At 29.5% G+C, this 23,182-nt stretch overlaps 2 protein-coding genes across 2 annotated transcripts; one reads left to right on the forward strand and one right to left on the reverse strand.

The window, feature by feature from the left end:
• Window positions 1–3,084: 3,084 nt before the first annotated feature.
• LOC113373544 (probable nuclear hormone receptor HR38) lies at window positions 3,085–7,163 on the forward strand. The gene is made up of 4 exons (XM_026613834.1): window positions 3,085–3,094; window positions 3,179–3,309; window positions 5,349–6,789; window positions 6,907–7,163. The coding sequence occupies exons 1-4, from the start codon at window positions 3,085–3,087 to the stop codon at window positions 7,161–7,163; spliced, it is 1,839 nt and encodes a 612-aa protein (XP_026469619.1).
• A 5,633-nt stretch (window positions 7,164–12,796) lies between these two features.
• Window positions 12,797–21,311, reverse strand: LOC113373545 (carcinine transporter). The gene is made up of 8 exons (XM_026613835.1): window positions 21,168–21,311; window positions 15,739–15,957; window positions 14,482–14,652; window positions 14,152–14,410; window positions 13,469–14,086; window positions 13,229–13,410; window positions 12,974–13,152; window positions 12,797–12,896 (listed from the first exon to the last, which is right to left on the reverse strand). The coding sequence occupies exons 1-8, from the start codon at window positions 21,222–21,224 to the stop codon at window positions 12,797–12,799; spliced, it is 1,785 nt and encodes a 594-aa protein (XP_026469620.1). The 5' UTR covers window positions 21,225–21,311.
• Between the last annotated feature and the right edge of the window lie 1,871 nt (window positions 21,312–23,182).

Below are 23,182 nucleotides of genomic sequence, written 5' to 3' on the forward strand. Positions count from 1 at the left end.
CACGATTTATTAAAGAAAGGAAGCAATCTAGTGCCGTTTCGGCTCGTAAGCATTTTCAGCTACATCATCGGAAAATTTAATCACCTCATGATTTGTTTACAGCGCTTTGAAACTAAAACAAATACTACATTTTAATATGAAAATGAACATAGACCATATCTATGATAATGAATCAATATTATTGATGAATAACGAGAGAAGAATAAATAGTTTGTAATGAAAGAGTAATAAACAAACGAAATGAGCTAGGTACGATGTGTGACACAAATATCTGTTTTTTGGATTGTAATTAAAAATTTATTACTATGTGCCAAAATGCTTATCGTTTTGCACATCTTTTCATTACATCTCCATATCCTCATAGCATGTATAATTGCTGTCTCTATTTTGAATATTAGAATAAACATAAAGGCTAGAAATGGTGGCAAAACTTATGGATTTGTGGATAAATTTTTAAAGAAATTTATACTTTTTACTGATTTTATGCCCGATGAATATATATATATATATATATATATATATATATATGTTGAATAAAATCAATCCATTTTTTATTTTCTATAACGAGGTGCTATATGGATACAGAAATAGTATGTCATAAATATTTACAAATCGGGTTGTCGCGTTGGCGAAATTTGCAAATGTAAACATATAATAAAAACATAAATATAAAAAAAACTTTCATAGTATTATTTATTGCACAACGCATAATTATCGAAACGAAAGTAAAATCGCAATTTTGTTTGCTATTATCGCATCATATGTCGAGATGAATAACCGGTGATGGACCTACTTAGTTTTTTATAACTGCTTTCACGAAATCTTCTAGACTATTACGCCATGTTGCTCATTTGCACAATATGGTTTCTATACTTAATTTTTTTTCTAGCTGTTTGTATTCTTTTGACACAACTTGCATATAATCGCTAAACGGTCGAATATTTATAATAGTATCCGTTGTGTCTGAATATGTAATTATGAGCAATGATATGCGCGATTTTGTTGAATAATTCATTCTGACAACGCGTAAATAAATATTGATACATGGGATGTATCAGCTGTACGATCTTTGAGATGAGATAGCGGTGTATCTAATTTGATTAGGATAATTAATTGTTGTTGGATTATTATTATGAAATATTATTAAAAAAAAGTTCAGCTCTAACTACCGTATTCAATAATTAATGATTCTCTATATCATTTATTGAACAGAAAATATTTATAAATCGGTGTTAAAAAATAATCAATATTGTTCAATAATAGGTATTCCATGGCGCGTGTGTATTTGAGGGTCGCAAGTTTGAGCCACCGCTCTGAACAACTTGATATCGTGCAGCAGAGATGTCCATTTTTACTTGAAAATATAGATCAAAAATTTGTTTCCAATCGCGATATGAAATGGTAATGGGAAATCTCTCACACTATTCTTTTCTGAATTGAATTGAGTTTAGCTCAGCTCACGGACCTGCCCTACGATATTACTACCTATTAATATTTATACTAAACGGTTTTTGTACATAAGTATGAAGCCCTCGAGCATATGTTTCAACCACATTCGATAGTTTTTATTACAGATCACACTTATAACCATTATTATATAAAGTAAAAACAAATAAAGCAAGTGAAATGTTGAAAACACGTCATCTGGCAGACATGGTAATTTGAACAAAACTGTGGAAGATTTAAATAAAATGCTGACAAAGTTGCAAGCTTTGTGCATACGCAATAAGTAGCCATTTATAGAATACATTACGTTTTTTATTGGTAAAGTGGTAAATCATTTAGCGCTGTATGTATAATTTTTTATGGCTGAGAAACTCAAACCTATTTATATATACATATATATATATGTATATATATATATATATATTTATGAAAACTCCTTACAATGAGTTTTATGAAAACGCCTTATAAGTATCCAGAGCCTAAAAAATTTTGGGTCAGCCAGTTTGCGACGGGTCTCTGTTTTGAAGATCAGGACAGCATATAAAACATTTATTAAATTTTCATTAAGTCAATTAAATTACTATATATCGTCGGCCTTCAATGAAAAAAATCCATAGCAAGCAAGGACGTCTAGTGTCGATAGAGTACCGTTATTCGACTGGTAATTCTGATAAGTTATTACCATAAAAACTGAATAATGTTGTGCATAAATGAGAAATAATGTTTTTTTTATAATATAAGAAGTTGTGAATTTATAACGCACAAATCATTTATATTAAAATAATGTTACAACAAAATCAAATTATGAATAGATTTTTTTAATGCGATATTTAATTTCATATTGAAAGATATTGATGTTTAAACTCCAAAGTCTTCGATTTTCCAATATTATCTATTATAACTTGGTTTATATACATATGAGCATATTTATATACCAGTAGCGGCGAAAATTTCTAAAATGCAGCTGAAACATTGCAAAATTTGTAAGAATCGCAAAGCTAAAATATTTAATGATGCATATGTAACCTATGCAGATCAACTAAAACAAAAAGATATTTAAAAAATGTAAACAATAAAAAATTTAATATTCTTATAACAAGACAATTTTATAATTTTAAATATAAACGGATACATGAATTTCAACTTATAAAGAAGTACGAAAGCATGATACAACATCTGATTCAATAACTGAATTTTCATATTCATTTATTATCATTTATCTCACTGATGTGTTATTATCAACAAAGGGTAGGTTCAACCACTTTTGCGCCCCGTTAACACGCGCTAGCCGAATTCAACCCCCAGTACTAGCAAAGTTTTAAATGATTTTGATGGTATCGTAGATAACCACGGCACTGGATTTTGCTCATACTGAGCTATTGTTATCCTTACTGTAATATTTAATATCATAAAACCTTAGTATGAACTAGCAACTCATATAAAGCTGAGCTCCTTCTGTAGAAGTCTTCATTTTGACACGAAAGCATCGAAGAATACAATCAAATTGCAAAAATCATTTTAAAAATAAATTTCATAAAATTTAGTATCTAAATTTAGTAAGTTGTGTTAAGTGCTTAATTTATGTTTAATCAAAAGTTTTAGTTTGGTGGATACTAGTATACCTGATATGATCCCATGATGCAAAATGGTACAATTTTCCAAGTGTAGAATGACAAACCGAATGATAAAAATTAAATTGAAATTTGTGTTTTATATATTACTTCGATTGCAGGTTCCTATCAGGTGTGCCCGGGCACCCGTGCCTGTCCAGTCCCAGTGGGTCCTCCGGTGGTGCAGGATTCGAACGAATCGCAAAACGTCAACCCAACGGTCAATACAAGCATGCTACTTTTGCAAACACAGGTGAGAGGTTATTTTAATTTATAGTTGAACAAATTATATAATTATATATACATATATATATATGTGTGTGTGTGTGTGTGTGTGTTTGTGTCATCAATTGACAATTTTGATCATGCCCGCTGCACATTCAAAACATTCACATATGCTACCCTTTACATAGTACTTATAAATTTTCAAATTTTTGTAACTTGGTTGTTATTATATATCCTTGTTTTAAAAATATATATTCCAAATTTGTTCTTTGATTAACTCGTATTGTTTTGTCAAGACGATAGTTTATAGATATAGGTTTAAAATTAAAAGTTTTAACCCCAATTCTCAAAAACTATACGACAAATGAACAATAGTAGTATACCAAAGTAAAGCACGACTGAACCCAGCCTGATTGCAAAAAATACTCAACTAGCACCGAGATAAAAAAGAACCACCTGAATATTCCGAACCATTGTAATGGAATCGCGTCTCAGCACTATAATTTTCTACTTTTGTGATTACACAACTTTTAACGCTCTTAGGTCTACCTGAATACAGTGTGTGGCAATAATAGATCAATGCAGTGCAAGTTTTATTACCTGAATAGCGTTTGAATATATTATTAGCTTCTCAATGGACAATAATTATGACTCAAAATTGTAAAATCAATGGTCAAACGAACGGTTATTACACTAGGTGCGCATTTTTACGCAAATTACAAATCATGGTAAACTCTGATAGGCGACCATTAGCGAAAATTCTGTAAGGTTCACCTTTTACGATTGAATTAAATGAAATCAAATTATATATTGCATGTTAGGCTGTTTTTTTCAAAATGTTATAAGGTAAAACGGGTTAACCAATCTTTGCTTTATTATTTAAAATATTATAAAAGATTATTTTTTATTAGATTATTTTCGTAAATTTTGCAAATGATTGGATTTTTTTGTCATTATTAAAATCATCATATTTCAAAGTGTCTTGAATTTAATTATAGAAACAACTTCAAAAGACTATTCAAACTGGGTGTCCTGTATATACCGTTAACCATGTTTATCAAACAGAAGGGTAATTTATAGATATCTAATCTTTAGAAGATGTTATCTCTCCTGTATAAATGATTTTGATCATTTATATGTAGAGACTGAAGCCGAGCAAAAATAGGGTTCAGAAATATATATATATATATATATATATATATATATATATTAGGGTGGTCCTTAAAATGGTCATTTTCGAATTTCCTTGCTCCCAGGGGCTCAAATGGTTCCAAATAGATAAAAAACAATTCTCTGAAAGTTTTAGCTCTTAATATTAACGTTTAGATAGAGCGCATGACCATTTTAAGGACCACCCTAATATATATATATATATATATATATATATATCAGCAATATATTCGCGGCAGCTGTAAAATTCAAAGCACTTGTAACATGCGGCAGATTCTTCGTTCAAGAAATCGTATATGCTGGTCGAGTACATGAAATAGGAATTAGCTTGAAAAACACAAGAATCACGCAAAGCATGAAATGTGTTCAAGAAACGAACCTCATGGACGTTCCCGCCTATTCCACTTACAATATGAAACACGCCCACGATTGAACTATGCGCGGAAAATATAGCGCATACAGTACAACTGTTACACAAACCAGACACGTAGAAATCCATCAGAGACGACTTCTACAACGGCATGAACCGCATAGACTAATTTGTAATATATCGAACCGATAAGAAAAATGACAAAACTTATATATATGTGAATCGTTGTGCATGTTAACACTTAAGTTGAAATCGTGATTGTGAAAACGATTGAATGAGATGAACTGTCTAAAATTTATTTCGAAAGTGGTCTTGCGTGTGATGACTCAAATATTCCTATCTTATCGTTAAATGTGTATAAGATTGATTGATTTTGCTTAGAAATAACTTTCAATGGCGCTGATATGATTGATTTGTAATTTCATTAGTTCCTTACTCTATTATGAAATAAATAATTTCCACGATAATTTTGATTTTGTTCTTTTGTTCATTTGTCATTTTCTAATAATGTTGTTATTATTTTTTAGACAAATTTCGGCACCAGCAACTTTGCTGATCTTATTTCAACACCGTATGGCGACATTTCATCCAGCGTTCTCAACGAAGATTTAGAATCGTTTCCTGAAGTGGTTTTTCAGACACAACAACAACTGCCCCCGCCACAGCAACCACCGCCTCAACAAGCTACAGCACCACCACAACAGCAAGACCAACAGCAACAAAGCGGTTCGACGTCACCTCAAACATTACCTAGTTTTCAAGAAACTTATTCTGTTAGGTATTCGCCGACTGCAGATCAGTTGAACATTAAGATGGACGAAGACTGTTTTAACGTACAGACAGCTGGATATCATCATCATCATCACCATCACCACCACCATATGCAAACGCCAGTTTACGAATATTCGAGTCCGCACGCACATCAATATACTCCCGGATATTATCAGTCGCCCCATTCGGGATATGAAACGCACGCTATTAATCCCCAAAACTCATATTCATTACCTACATTCCCTACCGGTGCTGTTCCGCCAATTTCCATAGTCCCCGCAGGAACGGCTTTAACAGCGAGGCAGAGACGAGCGTCACTGCCGCTCCAAAGGTCTGAGTCCACCAGCAGCAGTGAGAGTCCTGCACCGCGACCACCACCAGCCCTGAGCGCATCGTCATCCGCATCTTCTTCGCCGGGATGCCCGCCACAGAGTCCATCACAACTGTGCGCTGTATGCGGAGACACGGCCGCTTGCCAGCATTACGGTGTTCGAACATGCGAAGGTTGTAAAGGTTTCTTTAAAAGAACAGTCCAAAAAGGTTCGAAATACGTTTGTCTGGCAGACAAAGCTTGCCCGGTAGATAAAAGGCGTCGAAATAGGTGTCAATTTTGCCGATTCCAAAAATGTTTAGCCGTAGGTATGGTCAAAGAAGTAGTTCGCACAGATTCTTTAAAAGGAAGACGTGGTCGATTACCATCTAAACCCAAATCTCCGCAAGAATCGCCTCCATCGCCGCCTGTTTCCATGATCACAGCGTTGGTAAGAGCACATGTGGACACAACACCTGACTTAGCAAGCCTAGATTATTCCTTATATCGTGAACCTGCACCTGTGGAACCCACAATTTGTGAAGCTGATAAAGTACAACAGTTCTACGCTTTATTAACAACATCTGTAGATGTCATACGTCATTTTGCCGATAAATTACCAGGATTTACAGATCTCAATACAGAGGATCAAGAGCTTTTGTTTCAAAGTGCATCACTAGAATTATTCGTATTGCGATTATCGTACCGAACGCGAGCGCATGATACTAAAATGATATTTTGCAATGGTGTGGTTCTGGATAAGCAGCAGTGTCAGCGTTCATTCGGTGACTGGTTACACGCTATTTTAGACTTCAGTGACAGTTTGCACTCCATGGAAATTGATATCTCAGCTTTCGCCTGCTTATGTGCCCTCACACTGGTTACAGGTAAATTATACATTTTGAACATATACGTACATTAGCGATGCATTAATTATTTATGAAATTTTAATCATGTTTATATATAAAAAACAAACTTTTAAAATCGATTCGTTTTGCTTACAGAAAGGCACGGTCTGAAAGAGCCGCGAAAAGTCGAACAGTTGCAAATGAAAATCATAAGCTCTCTGCGTGACCACGTGACATACAACGCGGAAGCCCAACGCAAGGCCCATTACTTCAGCCGCTTACTAGGCAAACTTCCCGAGCTGAGGTCGCTGAGCGTGCAAGGTCTTCAGCGAATATTTTACCTAAAACTCGAAGACTTAGTTCCAGCACCGCCTCTCATTGAAAACATGTTCGTTGCCAGTTTACCATTTTAGCCCATGATTAATCAAATTCATTAAAATTTCGATCTCTCTAATTGTAATTCTGCATACGAATGCAACCTCGATGGAAGACAGTTTATTATGATTGTTTTAAGTGTAGTTAAATGTATAAACTCAATGTGCGCACTATGTTATATATCAAATGCAATTATTTTTGCTGTACTTATTGATTTCAAATATTGCATTTGTTTATAATTGTAATTTATTTGTATGGTGTTGTGCTTCTCAATGATAATACTATGTTATAGAAAACGTGAAATATCATCATCAACATATAAACCTAGTAGTAATTAGAAACATATATTTTATATTCAGTGCGTGTCATAATTTAAAGGTATGTTGTAATAGCTTTGTTTTTCAAATCATGATTGTTAAATGTTATTTTTTTAATATAATATTCATAGCACAAAAAGAGAAACTAAAAAATTATTTTAACGTTTATAAGCTTAGAATTTAATAATAAAAATATATATATATATATATATATATATATATATATATATATATGTATATATATACATTGATATAAAGTCTACAGTAGACTTGACAAAGTACAAAATTTGATAGAAATGATCTATTGATTGCGAACTTAATATATATTTTTAGAATAAATAAACCAATATAGAGATATAAAATGGCTTCGAAATCATACAGATTAACATCTTTTATCTATATACATACACGCGTGCATTAATATGCAATGGTAACAGATATTAGACACACGGATAAATAAGCAATATATTTTACCATTGTATATTTAAGCATGAATTAAATTTTCTTGCAATAAGTTACCATTTTATTGAATCTGTTAGATCATATTATAAAAATATCACTATACTTTTACTATAAAATTATGAAACACATGCGATAAAAACACTAGTCAGAGTGCTAGAATTACCAGAATTAGAAATTCTATTTTTATTTTCGATTATATAAAATAATAAAGAATTAAAAATATTTTTATGAATTTAGACAGTTTAAATTGTATAAAATATTGTTTAACACTTATTGTTAGTTCATAAATCTCCAGTTACCAGCAATAATATTATTTTATTGATTTGAAATTAATTAAAATCTTATTGTAAATTGTGATTGAAAAATCGGTGCAAATTATATTTAAAAAATTATTTTATAGATAGTTAATGATAAAATTCTTCAAAATTAAATTTTGTTTAAGTAAATATAAAATAAAAGTTCTTTTTTTCGATATGGTTACAAAATGCATCTTTCTTGAATAGTTTTACTTATTTTTTTATACCCATGTAATTTCTTGTGATTTCCGTTCCAGTATTAACTCAAAATATAGATAATTTACTATCGACAGAGAAAAACATGCCAGAAAAATATTGTAATGCAGGAAGGCATGCCTATGAATTAATATAATATACATAAATAAATAATATGGATTTGAAAAAATATTTCAACAAAATAATTTATATATTTTATAATTCAAATTTCTAAATACATTAACGTCGCCTTTAAGTAACCTATCGTGGAGCTGAGAAATGAGAACTGAATAGACTGAGGAGGAGTAATAGAATGAAAGAAAGATATTTAATAAGATTATTTACATATGTAGATTGTAAGAAATAAGATAGTAAGACTGGTTTGTCAAATTTGAATTGGATTATTTTTACAAAAATTAAAATTTACTTTCGGTTTTTACATTCTGTGGTAGCGTAACCAAAACTTGAGCGTCGATATTATTATTTTCAAACTTGCCTGACGCAACTTCCAATAACAATTCGTCAAAAAAAATGCCATAAACCACATGATGATTATAAACTTAAATGACGTGCCATGTAAATCATAGTTAAGAATTTTACTCTAATTCAGACGTCCAATCTGTGTAGCATCAGAACAAATATAATTTACAAATATTGGAAAATGGATATGCAATTGCCCACAGAATATTTTTTACGAATAAGGTAGTTTTAAAGACCAAATTTAAACAAAATTGTTTAGGAATGGGTACAAAAATGGGAGCGTATGCTGCGATTTGTGAATGTATATTTTGTTTATCTAAAAGTTTAAGAAAAATATGTTTCGATCTCAAATATTTATTTATAATTATATTGTTTATGTACTAAAATTTCTATATCCCAAATGTTTTCAAAACGCTATGCTCCCAATGTCATAAATAGATGTTTTCATTCTAAAACATATAATAAACCATGAATCAATCTAAGAATCCTCTTATTCTCAGTATCTTAAATACACACGCCTTAAATTGTGTCCAGCCTATATATAATGCTTTAAGATTGATAATTTCACATTCGAGGCCTTATCATGTAAAACTCAAAATTTGCTTGTATAAAATAAAATATACGAGTGAATGCGGATGAAGAAAGAATTTCATAATTTTCATAACTCCTATCATTCAATGCACTAAATTTGAACCCTTAATACGTAATTAAAATTGATTTTATTTGTTTAGTAGAATCCTTGTGATAAATATTTGATTGTATTTCATGAAAATCGCTAAATATATGAAGACATTATATTTATCATATAATCCAATGCGATGTGACGGTCAATTTATATTAGTTAACTAATGAGTACTTAGGATTGAAATAGTATGACTAAGGTTTGAAATAGTGATGAATCTATAAAATCGTTTGTACTTTCAAAAGAATTTTATACGTGCTTTAATCGTTCGCCATTCGATTACCATGAGTTACCAATTATACCAATATATTTTAATAAATGTACCATTAATTATGAAGAGTGTATTTAGTGAGTAAGAAATATTATATGTCGACATTATTACCTTGCCTGAGTTTAAAACAATGCATACATACATATCTTAGATTATTTAATTCTGTAAATGTATGTTTTATTATTATTATATTAGATCATGACAAAACTTTAATTAATTGTAATTTTGGTGTTGTATACTTATATATAATTAATGTAGTTGTTATTAAATTTAATAATATATTACAGATTGCATATTATATTACTAGTGATACAGAATAATATATTATAACATAATTAAATGCACACAAATAATATATTAAAATTAGTGTTTCATTTAAAACTTTTTTGTTGATATTTTATAATTAATTTAGTTTATCAGTTTATTTTTAAGAGCCTATTAATATAAAAAGTAAAATATTTTGAAATCAAAATTCGTTATTTAAATTTATAAAGTGATTTTGAATTTGTTTTCAATGTTTCATTCAGGTCGAATACCACCCATTTTCTCATTTTTAATATCAGCATTCTTCCTTGTTATGCAATGCCATTAAGTGAGCATGAATATAAATGTATTAGCATAACGGTTGGATGTTACTTTACCCATGTAGACTTAAATCTATATTTTAAAAAATCAAACAACTTTGGCCAACATACCTCAAAGGCAATCCAACATCCATAAATTGGCAAATGAAAGTTCATCATTATGATTAATGAAGAAGGTGAACTGTTAATTAACTCATCGACAAATTGTATACACCCAAAATTTCTCCTTCGAAATGCTGAACCCAAATAGCGGTGTAAGAGGTACATCATGTTAACTGAAAAGATCGAACAAAATGTCAATTTAGGCAGGCAAAATTCATATAAATAACATAAAACAATTTTTGGTTTATATAAAAAAATTAATGGCTACAAAAAGTTGAACAAAATTAGTAGAGAACAAACATGAAAGAATAAGTGAGTAATAAAAAATGTAGAAATTATAGTTAGAAATATTAGCGTGAATTTAATTTCAAAGGTAAGAGCTTATTCATTATTTTTTAATTAAATAAATTAAAAGATAAACTTTAAGATATCCATACCAACGAGATAATGGACAAGAGATCAAACCATTGCGTTTAAAATTTTTAAAACTAGAAGTGTGTTTTGAGAGATCATTATTTGTTCATGCAATTAATAATAGATGTAATATTTGTTTGTTTATAATATTAGCACAATCAATCTATTTACTTTTCACTTTTCACCAATTGCTCTTTTTGCTTATGAATATATCAGGTGCCGTTGCTAAAGTTCTATACCTAACAAAATAATTCTGTAATATTTAGTGCAATTAAAATATAACAAAATCTTTGGCATTTACTGAAATTTTATTTTGTTGTCTAATGATTAACAATAACTAATTTTTATTTTTTCAATCAAATACGTATTTTTACGTTTTCAAAAATGTACGATTAAAGTCGCCTTAGTCGTACCATCCATTGTTGTACCAACTAGTGAACAAATATATAAAATTGTCTGAGATTAACATCTGTTTGTAAATAATATTAATCGAATGTTTTTGATTATTAGTTACCACGCAATACATAATTAGTAAAATATTCAAAAAAATAAAATGATGATCTCATAAAGTATCGAATGTGGTTATAACATATAACATATATTAAGCCTAGATAATAATAATCAATACAGTAGTTTTTGGTATTTTGCAATGTGAAAAACTTTGGAATATTGTAATTAATTATTAATTCCTTCCTTCCTATGAAAAACTACTCAAAACACAGAAGATTTTTGCACTAGTATGACTTAAGTTGCTCTTCGAAGTTTGAAAACTAAACAAATTCCATCATTTAAATATGCCTAAGCAATTGGCAAACCAAACAGGTAATGAGTAAGTAAGCATTAGCAAGGTAAAAATTCAGACATAGTATTGCCATCAAAGTTAATAGTTAAAATATAAATTTTCAATAAACCTCGACGCCAAATGACCTGAGGCTTGAAAATTAATTAAATATAAAAGTAGCAAATCAGATTTTCTGTTTAAATAAACTTTTTCGTCACGAAGTAAAGCTCACTTTACTTACGTAAATAAAGAATTAAAGGTCACGTAAATATTTTTTCCGGCTGTTTTAACTGAATTGATATCAATATAATAAAGCAACTAATAGATTTGTTGTTTAACTTTAGATAAGTATTAGTAATAGTTTGAACAAAGACAATATTAAACACAATAACAGGGAAAATAGATATAGATATAGAAATATCATACGCATGTTTTGTTGTTTTTATATCATATGAAAGTAGTATTCCTAAACAAAATTCTCAACAATCTGTATTTGTAGCATCTTGATGCTGACATAAAACATTTGTGACAATTCAATCCAAAAATACTTAAAATATTTGATCGCATATATAAATCGAAGTGTAAATGAAATAGAAATAATAATGTAGTTATAGTTACCTAATCCATAAACTATGTTCGCCTATATGATATTAGTGCATGATGGAACCTTCTACTAAGTTGTGCATGATAGTATAAGATGTGATTCTTCATTTAGATAGTCCTACATATGTGTAAAAAAAGTGAACAAGTAATTATCAAGTGAATATATATATACTTAAATATATATATATATATATATATATGTATAATGTATATATATATGTGTGTGTGTGTATTAAACTCTAATCTAATAATTAAAGAAGGAAACTGAAGAAAATGCAGAGCTCGCTTATCATAAACCTGCTTCAGGTAGTACACCAACAATATATACAATAGGAAAATATTTCATATTGGTATTCATAAATAGCCATATCATAACAATAGTTCATAAATATATTAAACAATAGTATAATAGTTAAAGCTAATTAAAGGGTTTCTGTTAAATAATAACAAAACCTAATCTATATTGAAGCAATCTTAAATTTAGCTATAAATGCGAAATTTGCTTATGATATTCTTCAGCTATAGTTGATACTGTTGCTCTGCTGCCAAACAAACTGTCATTGATAGATTCAACGGGTTTAATCCTAAAAAAATCAACGAATTTATTACTGAGTAATCACTAAAATCATTCAGAAAATTAAAACAGAAGGCATACGAGTACCGCTTGGGAATGCATTCCGTGCATTGTGCAACAGACCAATCAGAACCAAATGCTTCTCCTTCTTCTAAAGTTTGAGGTAATTTTTGATGTAAAGTTTCAGGAAGACGTAAACCAGCAATTCCACCAAAAATAGATACCGCACCCATTATTACCAAAGGTAAAATAAGGTTTTCCACACCCTAAAATTTCCAAATTCAATTCAAGTAAAATTCTGTTATGCATTATATAAATATATGTTTTTTAAAAAAATATTACTAAGTAAGTTATGAATGGTATTGCTATTAAGCCAAGTCCTCCGATGTAAGAAGATGTTCCTATACCGACTCCTCGAACTTGAGTAGGATACAATTCCCCAGCAAAAGGGTAAATAATCAAAAATGATGCAGATATAGCGGATTTTGCAAGAAGGTACAAAACCAAGGTTGTAATAACCGCATCTGAAATCAAATAACTTTCAGTTTTTAATCGTTAATATTATACATACTAAAAGTTAACCTGCTGGAAGTAGAACTGTAATCGAAGACAAAATTCCTGCCAAAATCATGCCTAGGCACAAAGGCCATCTTCTTCCCCATTTGTCCATAAGAAACCAGCAAACCACGTAACTTGGTATTTCAACTAATGATGCAAGAAGAAAACTCACGTAAGGATCGCTACCCAATTGCGGTCCATAATAACTTAATCCAATGTATACAGTTTCATTTGCAAACCAATTTAAAGTAATTAGTATCGTCTTCAATCTCATATTTGGCGTTTTGCACAAAGAAAGAGCTCCTGGCTGTTTTTCTTTTTGTTTTACCTGAAGTTTATTCAAATTTTGCAAACGGTTTAAAAAACTTTCTGGGATGGTTCGTTTATTTACACTTGCTAACGTTTGTAAAATTGTTAAAGCTTCATTGAGCTTTCCATTCGCTAATAACCATCTAGGAGATTCTGGTAGAAAAAATGCATATAAGAAAAATGATATAAACGGCACTGATGTAGCTAAACTCATGGTTGTCCAATCTCGTATATAGTAAGTTACGCCGGCCAGAATCATAACTCCGAAAGTGTAAAAAGTGCACGTTAGAACAGTTACAAAAGCACGATATTTAGGACCGACCAGTTCCAAAGCTGAAATATTGTTAAAAACATGAAATACATGATAATACATCAATTACTAAAATAATAAATTATACCTATAATAAAAGGAATCTGATAAACAGCGGGAATAGTAAGTCCAACGATAGCCCTGCTGGCGGCCCAAGTTCTAAAATCTCGAGAAACAGATGTTAATACACTACCAACAAGAAGTGTGGCCAAACAAGTAAAATATGTTGATCGTCTCCCAAAACGATCACTTAACCATCCAAAAGCGTAAACACCTACCAGTCCACCAGCATTTAACGCAACTAGACCCAATGTTGGGTATATGGCACGATCACATACCAAATCAAACTGAGGAAGAATATTAGAAGTATATGTATCGTTTACAGATATGAATTAAAAATTATACGAACAAAACTTACATCTATTACGACAGACGATTCAACTTGAGTTGTATCATACTCCCAGCCTTTGTCACAATTAATCACTGGCCAACTGGAATTCGGATTTATATCACTAAATTCTTTGCTCGTCAGAATTTCAGTATAATTAACATCATAACGTTTGCATTTGCTGAGTGATCCATGTGCATTCTATAGTTTAATAATAAAAATTAAAATTTGTCTCTCGGTATATAATTATCTTTAAATAGCGTGAAGAAACAATGACACGCAATTTTTTAGAATCAACGCAAAAAGAATAATGTCTTATTTCTAATAAATTATATAATAATAATTAAAAACAAGAGAGTTAATAAAGCTAATAAATATAATTACAAAATTTAAATTTAACTCGCATTTTCAACTATCATATTTAAGAATAAAAAAAATATTGAGAGCACATAATAGTATTTGAGGTCGGTAAGTTTAGTTAATAAATGTAATATAAATGTATCTGTAATGTAGAAGTAAAAAATAGCATTTAAAAAAAATTAAAAGATTTGTCAATTTACAAATTAAATAATAATCACAGTTAATTACTTATTATCTATACTTAAAATTATACATGTCATGAAAGTGACTCATTACACAATGGTATGAACGTTATTATTACACTGAATAGCAAAAGCAATTTGTTTCCATAATAAATTAAAAATGAAAACAATTAAAGTTTTGTAAATAACATCAGTCTAACGCACTCAAACTGAACTTAAACAACATTCAGCTATGTAGTGATAAAAATGAAAACAATATTAACGGTCAAATTAACTTTGGCATTTTGGTAATAGAGATTAGTATGAAAAAAATATAATTATTTAATTATTCTAGTTTTTAGTTGTTTAATAATCGATTATCATTAAACAATGTATGAAAAACTTAGTTTTCCATAAAAAAAGTTTACAAGATTAACCCTTTCGCTAAAAAATTATTTTCCGCAGGAGTAACTCTTTTATGCGATTCTCCCAAGTACAAAATATGCCTAAATATTTTCCAAACATTATCAATGAAATATATAAAAAAATAAAATTTACTATTCTAAGAAATTATATATTACAATAAGAAATTATACTGTTCAATAATTTAACTCAGAGTGAGTCGACACATTGGATGTCGCCCATAGACGACACTCGTACACAGAGGCCCATAGACGGTTCTCAAGCGGATGTCGCCTATAGACGACGCTGGTAGCGAAAGGATTAGGATATAATTTATAACTTTTGCAATACTCTTCAAACTTACATCGATCGGAGCAATCAATTTCCGTCTTAATTCCTGATCCAAGTTCATTAATTCTGGTACATAACACCAATGTTGTGGGGTAGCCGCCATAAACAGTTGGTTGAAAGCACAAAAACCACACGGTACACAGGCGGGCAAGCATATTAAGAATAATAATAGCTTCTGATATTTTCCAAATTCTCCTATCTGTGGCAATAATTCATCGAGGTCCAAAGAGTCCTATACACAAATTAGAAATAAAATAACGAGATTAGACATATTAAAACTCAATTTGATTTGATAAAAATTATCGATTGTGCATGATATTAAGTGTATACTATGATGCACGTTAAAGATACATAAAATCATTTATGTATCCTTAACATCATATTATGTGTGCTTTTCATTATTTCGGGCAATTCCCGACGATATATATTCCAATGTGTAAAGTATTGTTTCTACTACTGATAGTGAACATTATGATTTCTCAAGGATATATTTAATTACTACTTCGTGGCAGAGTTTAAATTATTTTTATAGTAATAACAATATATATATATAGATATATATATATGTGTGTGTGTGTGTATACATTACATATACATACGCTTGTGTATTTTTATTTGAGCAATGCAATTATTTATAAATATATTTTAGTGGTGTTCTCTCACATGAAAATCTTAGCCTAATTTTTATCGATAGTTAAATCAATTAATTTCGCGAAATGGTGCTGAGTAATATTATAAAGAAGTGTATAGGATAAACATATTCGATTACCTTTATCACCGCAATCTTTATTAATTAATTGAATTAGTTTTAATGCTTAATTTTAGTTTGATTTACGATTGCTCCAAACAAGACGTTATCAAATGTTTGGATTAATTTATTGTGCTGTATAACTTCATTATTTCAAATTAATTAAACATAATCTTTGTTTACAATGCATTCGAAAAAAGTAGAGTATAAATTTTGCGTACAGACAAATTTAATTAAAACAAGAACGGAGTGTCAAATAAGTCTTCTCGCCAGTTTTTATTTCAATACAATATTTTATGATTAATCATACAGACGTAGCAAACTTAAGTTGTAATGATGTCACAAATAAATAGAACGTACTTTAGATGAAAATGTTTATAAAAAGTAAATCGATTCCAGTAATCAATGAGTTTATTTTCCATAACGATATCAAGAGAGTTATAATAACAATTATTAAGAACTTGTTTAATTTCCGGTAAATTAAATATGCAGTTAAAATGCATTAATAAATAAATGCCACATGGCGAATAAACTAACGCATCGATATAAACAAAGTGCGTGTGCGTAACTATAAAAAATCACTACCACGTGCTACTATTTAATAGCTTCGTAATATGTAAATAACAAAGAAAATGTGTTATTTATCATTAATTAAATCAAACAAGTCAAAACTGAATGCAAAATTTATAATTTTTAACGTTTAACCCAAAAATACTTCTCGTTCAAAATCTCTATAAAAGACAACTTTTTTAAGTAAAACTTTACTACTGTAAACAACTTCCAGAATTAATATTTATAATTGGTCATCTACGATCTTCATTTCATATATTATACATAGCACGCTTATTTTTACTCAATAATAGAAAAATTTACTAATTTGACCCAAAAATAAACATACTCGGATAAAAAATAACAATTTTTAATTCGTGAATTATTATTAATTGTTGATTCGAGAAAAAAATAGACCTTATAGTACGGGAGCCAGCAACGTTTTCGAGCAAGCATTTTAGTCAGGCTGGTTTTTTGGTATATGGTCCTTGGTGCTCTCTCGGTTAGGGTACGGGCCGTCTGGCAGCTGGAAGTGGTTGCGTTAATTAGTGCGCAGCCAATTTGTACAGCTCGATTTCAAAATTTTGAAAGCATTTTAGTCAGCCCAATTTTCGTTTTTTTGACTTCGAATAGGTTCAGCAGACTCAAATTTTTTGTTGCCAGACATTTTGGGCGCTGCTAAATATGTGCCAGACGCCAATTTATTTATTAATTTTTTTAAAAATTCAAATCATTTTAGTCCGTCTGAAATTTTAGTATTATGTTCGTTAATGGTAAAAACACGTAAAATTAATTTGCCAGACGTTTCTGCGGTTGTTAACCATGTCTGGCAAGCAAAAATGTCTGGCAATATGATACTAGTTTATAGCATTTTAGTCAGTCCAATTTCCATTTTTTGACTTGATATTTGATATGATAACTTGAATAAGTTATCCAGATTCACATTTTTGTTGCCAGACATTTTGGGCGCTGCCAAATATGTGCCAGACGCCAATTTATTTATTAATTTTTTTAAAAATTCAAATCATTTTAGTCCGTCTGAAATTTTAGTATTATGTTCGTTAATGGTAAAAACACGTAAAATTAATTTGCCAGACGTTTCTGCGGTTGTTAACCATGTCTGGCAAGCAAAAATGTCTGGCAATATGATACTAGTTTATAGCATTTTAGTCAGTCCAATTTCCATTTTTTGACTTGATATTTGATATGATAACTTGAATAAGTTATCCAGATTCACATTTTTGTTGCCAGACATTTTGGGCGCTGCCAAATATGTGCCAGACGCCAATTTATTCATTAATTTTTTTTTAATTTCAAATCATTTTAGTCCGTCTGTAATTTTAATATTATGTTCATTAAGGGTCAAGAAACATAAAATTAATTTGCCAGACGTTTCTGTGGTTGTTAAGCATGTCTGGCAACGAAAAAAGTTTGGCAATATGATACTAGTAGACAGAGTGAGACAATCGCCAAATACATTGGCACGAATGAAACAAAAAACTATTAAACTCTTAAGAGCGCAATACGTATACTATTCAAAGTTAGTGCAATTTCAATAACATTTTCATAAAACAAATAAAATAAAGTTAAATAAAGACCTAATTAGAAAAGACAAAAATTGCATCATATTAGTCATTTTTTTAATTTTTCTAGCTCTAAAAAATATGTTAATGATTCTAAAATATTGCTGTTAATATTTTCAAAAATTTGACTCGACAGTGGTTAAGTAACATCGTCAATTTCCTAAGAATATCATATATTTTAAGTTTTGCAATGAGAACTGACAATAATCATTATTTTTGTAGTACGCAATTTTTTTTTTATCGCAAAGTTAACTGAGTCAAATGACTTCATTTTACATGGTACTTAGCTTTAGCAGCAACTATTTGTAACACATAACTATACTTAATACTGGTAATACTAGTTTTGCTACCTTACTAGTTCAAGCTACCCCTAGAATAGAATCTTAAAATTCTAGTATATATACAATATATATTGTACAGCAAACATCCTCCGCTCTTTTTTCTTTCAGCTTTTAGCTGTAAATTGAGCAATGTTTTTTAAAAATCGAAGTGTATTTAATAATTCAAAAATTCAAATGAGATCATTTTAGATCAATATGTATCACTATTTATAATGATAGTCATTCGACCTAGGTCTCTTAAATCAAGATTATAATTGGGAATATCGTTTTTTTAACGACGAATAAAAACGTCTATTATACAGATTTATTCGTCTTATGGCTTAATGATACAATAATACAGTAATGTAGCTACAGTTTATCTTCCTTATCATGTGTTGGTACTAGAAACTGGCACATTTATTCAATATGATAACAGTTTAAGCACTTTGGATGTTATAACACGCCTCGCATTCATTTATACATAATTATTTCGATTAATTCCTTCAAAACAATCAGGTATGCGACCCTCCCACACTGGGACAATAATACTACAATGTGATATATCAAAAGACTCATTAAACTCATCTATCCAACACAAATCAATGGATTTTTATTTTTCACTCATAATTCACCTTCGATGATGTATTTATAAAGGCTGCATAATATGAGAAATATGAATTTTTTAACTTTCCAGATGGCAATTTGTAAGAAACGGTGATTCTAAAGAAAAATGGTATAAACACAATTTTGCAGAGAAGTTTATAACAAACACATCTGTCTAATATAGTTACTTGATTTTTCTTATAGTTTTCTGCCTAGTAAACGTATAGCGCTCTTACGAGTATAATAGTTTTTTGTTTCATTCGTGCCAATGTATTTGGCGATTGTCTCACTCTGTCTACTAGTATCATATTGCCAAACTTTTTTCGTTGCCAGACATGCTTAACAACCACAGAAACGTCTGGCAAATTAATTTTATGTTTCTTGACCCTTAATGAACATAATATTAAAATTACAGACGGACTAAAATGATTTGAAATTAAAAAAAAATTAATGAATAAATTGGCGTCTGGCACATATTTGGCAGCGCCCAAAATGTCTGGCAACAAAAATGTGAATCTGGATAACTTATTCAAGTTATCATATCAAATATCAAGTCAAAAAATGGAAATTGGACTGACTAAAATGCTATAAACTAGTATCATATTGCCAGACATTTTTGCTTGCCAGACATGGTTAACAACCGCAGAAACGTCTGGCAAATTAATTTTACGTGTTTTTACCATTAACGAACATAATACTAAAATTTCAGACGGACTAAAATGATTTGAATTTTTAAAAAAATTAATAAATAAATTGGCGTCTGGCACATATTTAGCAGCGCCCAAAATGTCTGGCAACAAAAAATTTGAGTCTGGTGAACCTATTCGAAGTCAAAAAAACGAAAATTGGTCTGACTAAAATGCTTTCAAAATTTTGAAATCGCGCTGTACAAATTGGCTGCGCACTAATTAACGCAACCACTTCCAGCTGCCAGACGGCCCGTACCCTAACCGAGAGAGCATCAAGGACCACATACCAAAAAACCAGCCTGACTAAAATGCTTGTTTTGAAAACGTTGCTGGCTCCTATACTATTATATAATAATATAGAGTTATTGCTGCAATTGAATTAAAGTCAATGTATTTAAATCAAATTAGAATTATTATATAATTTATATAATTATATGTATTAACACTTGTTAGTTAATAAAATAAAATAAAATATATCATTAACGGTTGTAAAGCTCGAATGAGCTTAATATTAGTTGTGCTCTGATCGTGATTTAATATTTATTGTCCAGTTTTTGTTAACTATATTCAATTCCTTCCTTTTTCAACATAAATTTCAAAAAGATTTCTGTTGAAATTTTATTAATAAAATATTATTTTCCTGGAATGTTTAACAAATTTACAAATATTAAAATTTAAAACGATCAAACACAATGTTACTAATAAGAATTATAAATGTGATTAAAACAAACGAAATTGAAATATTTAAAAATTGAAATATTTATTTGTGTAAAACTGACTATTTATTAATAAGAAAACCATGTAAAATTTTGTCGTTAAATCAATTAAAATTTTGAAATTTAACTGAATTTAAATCAAATTATTATTGTTAAACTTTCTAAAGAAGTAATGTTTAAATAAGTTCATATTTAAAATTTATAAAAAATGTAATGAAAAAAATCATAACTCACACATTCATCGATTTTCTTTGGACCCGGGTCAGCAGTAGCATTTGCATCCATATTCATAAAAAAATCTCTTTTGCCGAACTTGCTTTAATATTTTTTAATGTGTCGCTTAATAACAGAAAATAGCAGTTAATAGCAGAACTGTCGACGGCGAACTACCAAAGAAAATTATCGCCCACCTAGGTCTTGCATCGGCGCTAAAGATCGGACAAATCAAACATTCAGCCGATAAATATGCATTGTGCACAGAGCAGCATTTTCTGCATTAAAAGAAATATTTGTATAAAATTAATTTTATAGTAAACTAGCATCATCGACCAAAAGACTCGCCACAGTATATTCTAATCTTATTTAAGTAAATCTGTACAATAATCAACATGCAATTCAAATCAAAATCCGTTAAGACCTCTATAGAATCTGAAATATAGAGCACGGCAGTTACGATTTTTTTTAAATTAAATACTAAATTTTTTAGAAATTTATATGTGATTTGATTTCGCATTTTTCTCGACAAACTATTGCGAAAATGATTTTATATCCAGGGTATTTTGTTAAAATTTATAAATATGTAACTATAAAAATATAATAACCGAATTTCTCAATACTATAGAATATTTCTTGTCGAGGTATTATAATACTATAGATACAGTTTTTATATCTTCCCAGGAGCATATAAAAAGACGATAAATAAAATTTATCTGTATTTAAAAAAAAATTCAAAAAGATCTACACAAAGAACATAGTAAACTTTTTAAAAATAATATGAATTTTAACACCCTGATAATAGCCTGTGCTCTTGAAGACAGATGCAAATAACCGTAATAAATTCTACTAGAACTTTTTAGCAAACAAAATTTATCATTAAACCTAATAATTTTAAATTTTGATTAGGCAATAAATCGACTTGTTTTTAGACAGTTATAGTGAATGTGTACAATTTCATAATAGTGAAAGCGCAATTTTATGAGAACCTATGCGCTTGCAACTTATCGTATTAACTGAGAATTTTCATTTCAAGTTTTCATTAGGTCAAAATAATTAAAATCAAAATATGAATATAAAAAATATTGAAATTTCATTTCAATATTTTAGGTCCAAATAAATAAAATATCTTTCAAAACCTATTTTTTATGTCAATGTTGGATGATTATTGTTCTTTAACAACTGATAATCTTTAATTAATACAATACTCTGGATAGTTATAATACTAGTAATAATTAAAATAAAGTATTATGTGGCTATTAAAAAATCTAATCTAACTTAATATTCTACATGCACAAAATAACGTTTTTTATATTAATTTAAACCGAGGTCGTTTTAGCCAATGAACAAAAGTGGCAGTGGCGCACGTCCTTCAGACACGCATTTGCATGGAATACATTTGGAGACATCAAATTTAATAGTACATAAAATATCTAAGCAAATTTTTAAAAATTCTCAAAAAAAATATAATATTTGAAACTTACCAATCCATCCAATAATCGAAACAAGTAAGAATTGTCAAAAATGAGCCCAATTTAAAGGTAATAATCTAATTGTACGACTTTTGGATAGCAGAAGCCAATTAAGTCCAAAATTGCTATAAAATCTGTAACTTAAACACCATAGTAATAATTAGATAATCCTGAAAAGAATTATGAATACGTCTATTATTTTTTTGGTAGATTACCAATATTAAACTCAAATATAATCCTTATTCAAAAGCATATTTGAATTAAATATTTTGTGTATCAATCACACCTTTAAGATATATAAAAAAGTAAAACTTAGAAAAATAAGAAAACACTTTAAATTTAAAAAAAATTTATTAATGATATTGCTGTACATGTGAAACATATGGAATTTATTTCAATTCGACTATTAAATAAATTTCATTGAAAAATTTGAGCAAACAAGTATTTTATAAATTACATCAAGAAACGTTTTCAAACTCGTAGTGTTCTGTCTATTATTCATTAATGGCACACTAACTTAAATTTAACGAATCCACTCCCATCACATAAAAACATTCAATAAAA

Source organism: Ctenocephalides felis, unplaced genomic scaffold, assembly GCF_003426905.1.
Source record: "Ctenocephalides felis isolate EL2017-DRISC unplaced genomic scaffold, ASM342690v1 CF-g0.4_SCAFFOLD_01604, whole genome shotgun sequence".
Classification (NCBI taxonomy): Eukaryota; Metazoa; Arthropoda; class Insecta; order Siphonaptera; family Pulicidae; genus Ctenocephalides; species Ctenocephalides felis.

What these genes read in the sequence shown, in the direction of transcription:
- LOC113373545 (XM_026613835.1), bottom strand. Translation starts at nt 21,224, where the DNA reads ATGAATATGGATGCAAATGCTACTGCTGACCCGGGTCCAAAGAAAATC. An exon ending in TCAGATTCCTTTTATTATAG is followed by an intron (nt 14,087 to 14,151) that starts GTATAATTTATT and finishes ACAATATTTCAG; the next exon opens with CTTTGGAACTGGTCGGTCCT. An exon ending in TACAGTTCTACTTCCAGCAG is followed by an intron (nt 13,411 to 13,468) that starts GTTAACTTTTAG and finishes ATTTGATTTCAG; the next exon opens with ATGCGGTTATTACAACCTTG.
- LOC113373544 (XM_026613834.1), top strand. An exon ending in TGCTACTTTTGCAAACACAG is followed by an intron (nt 3,310 to 5,348) that starts GTGAGAGGTTAT and finishes ATTATTTTTTAG; the next exon opens with ACAAATTTCGGCACCAGCAA. An exon ending in TGCCCTCACACTGGTTACAG is followed by an intron (nt 6,790 to 6,906) that starts GTAAATTATACA and finishes TTTTGCTTACAG; the next exon opens with AAAGGCACGGTCTGAAAGAG.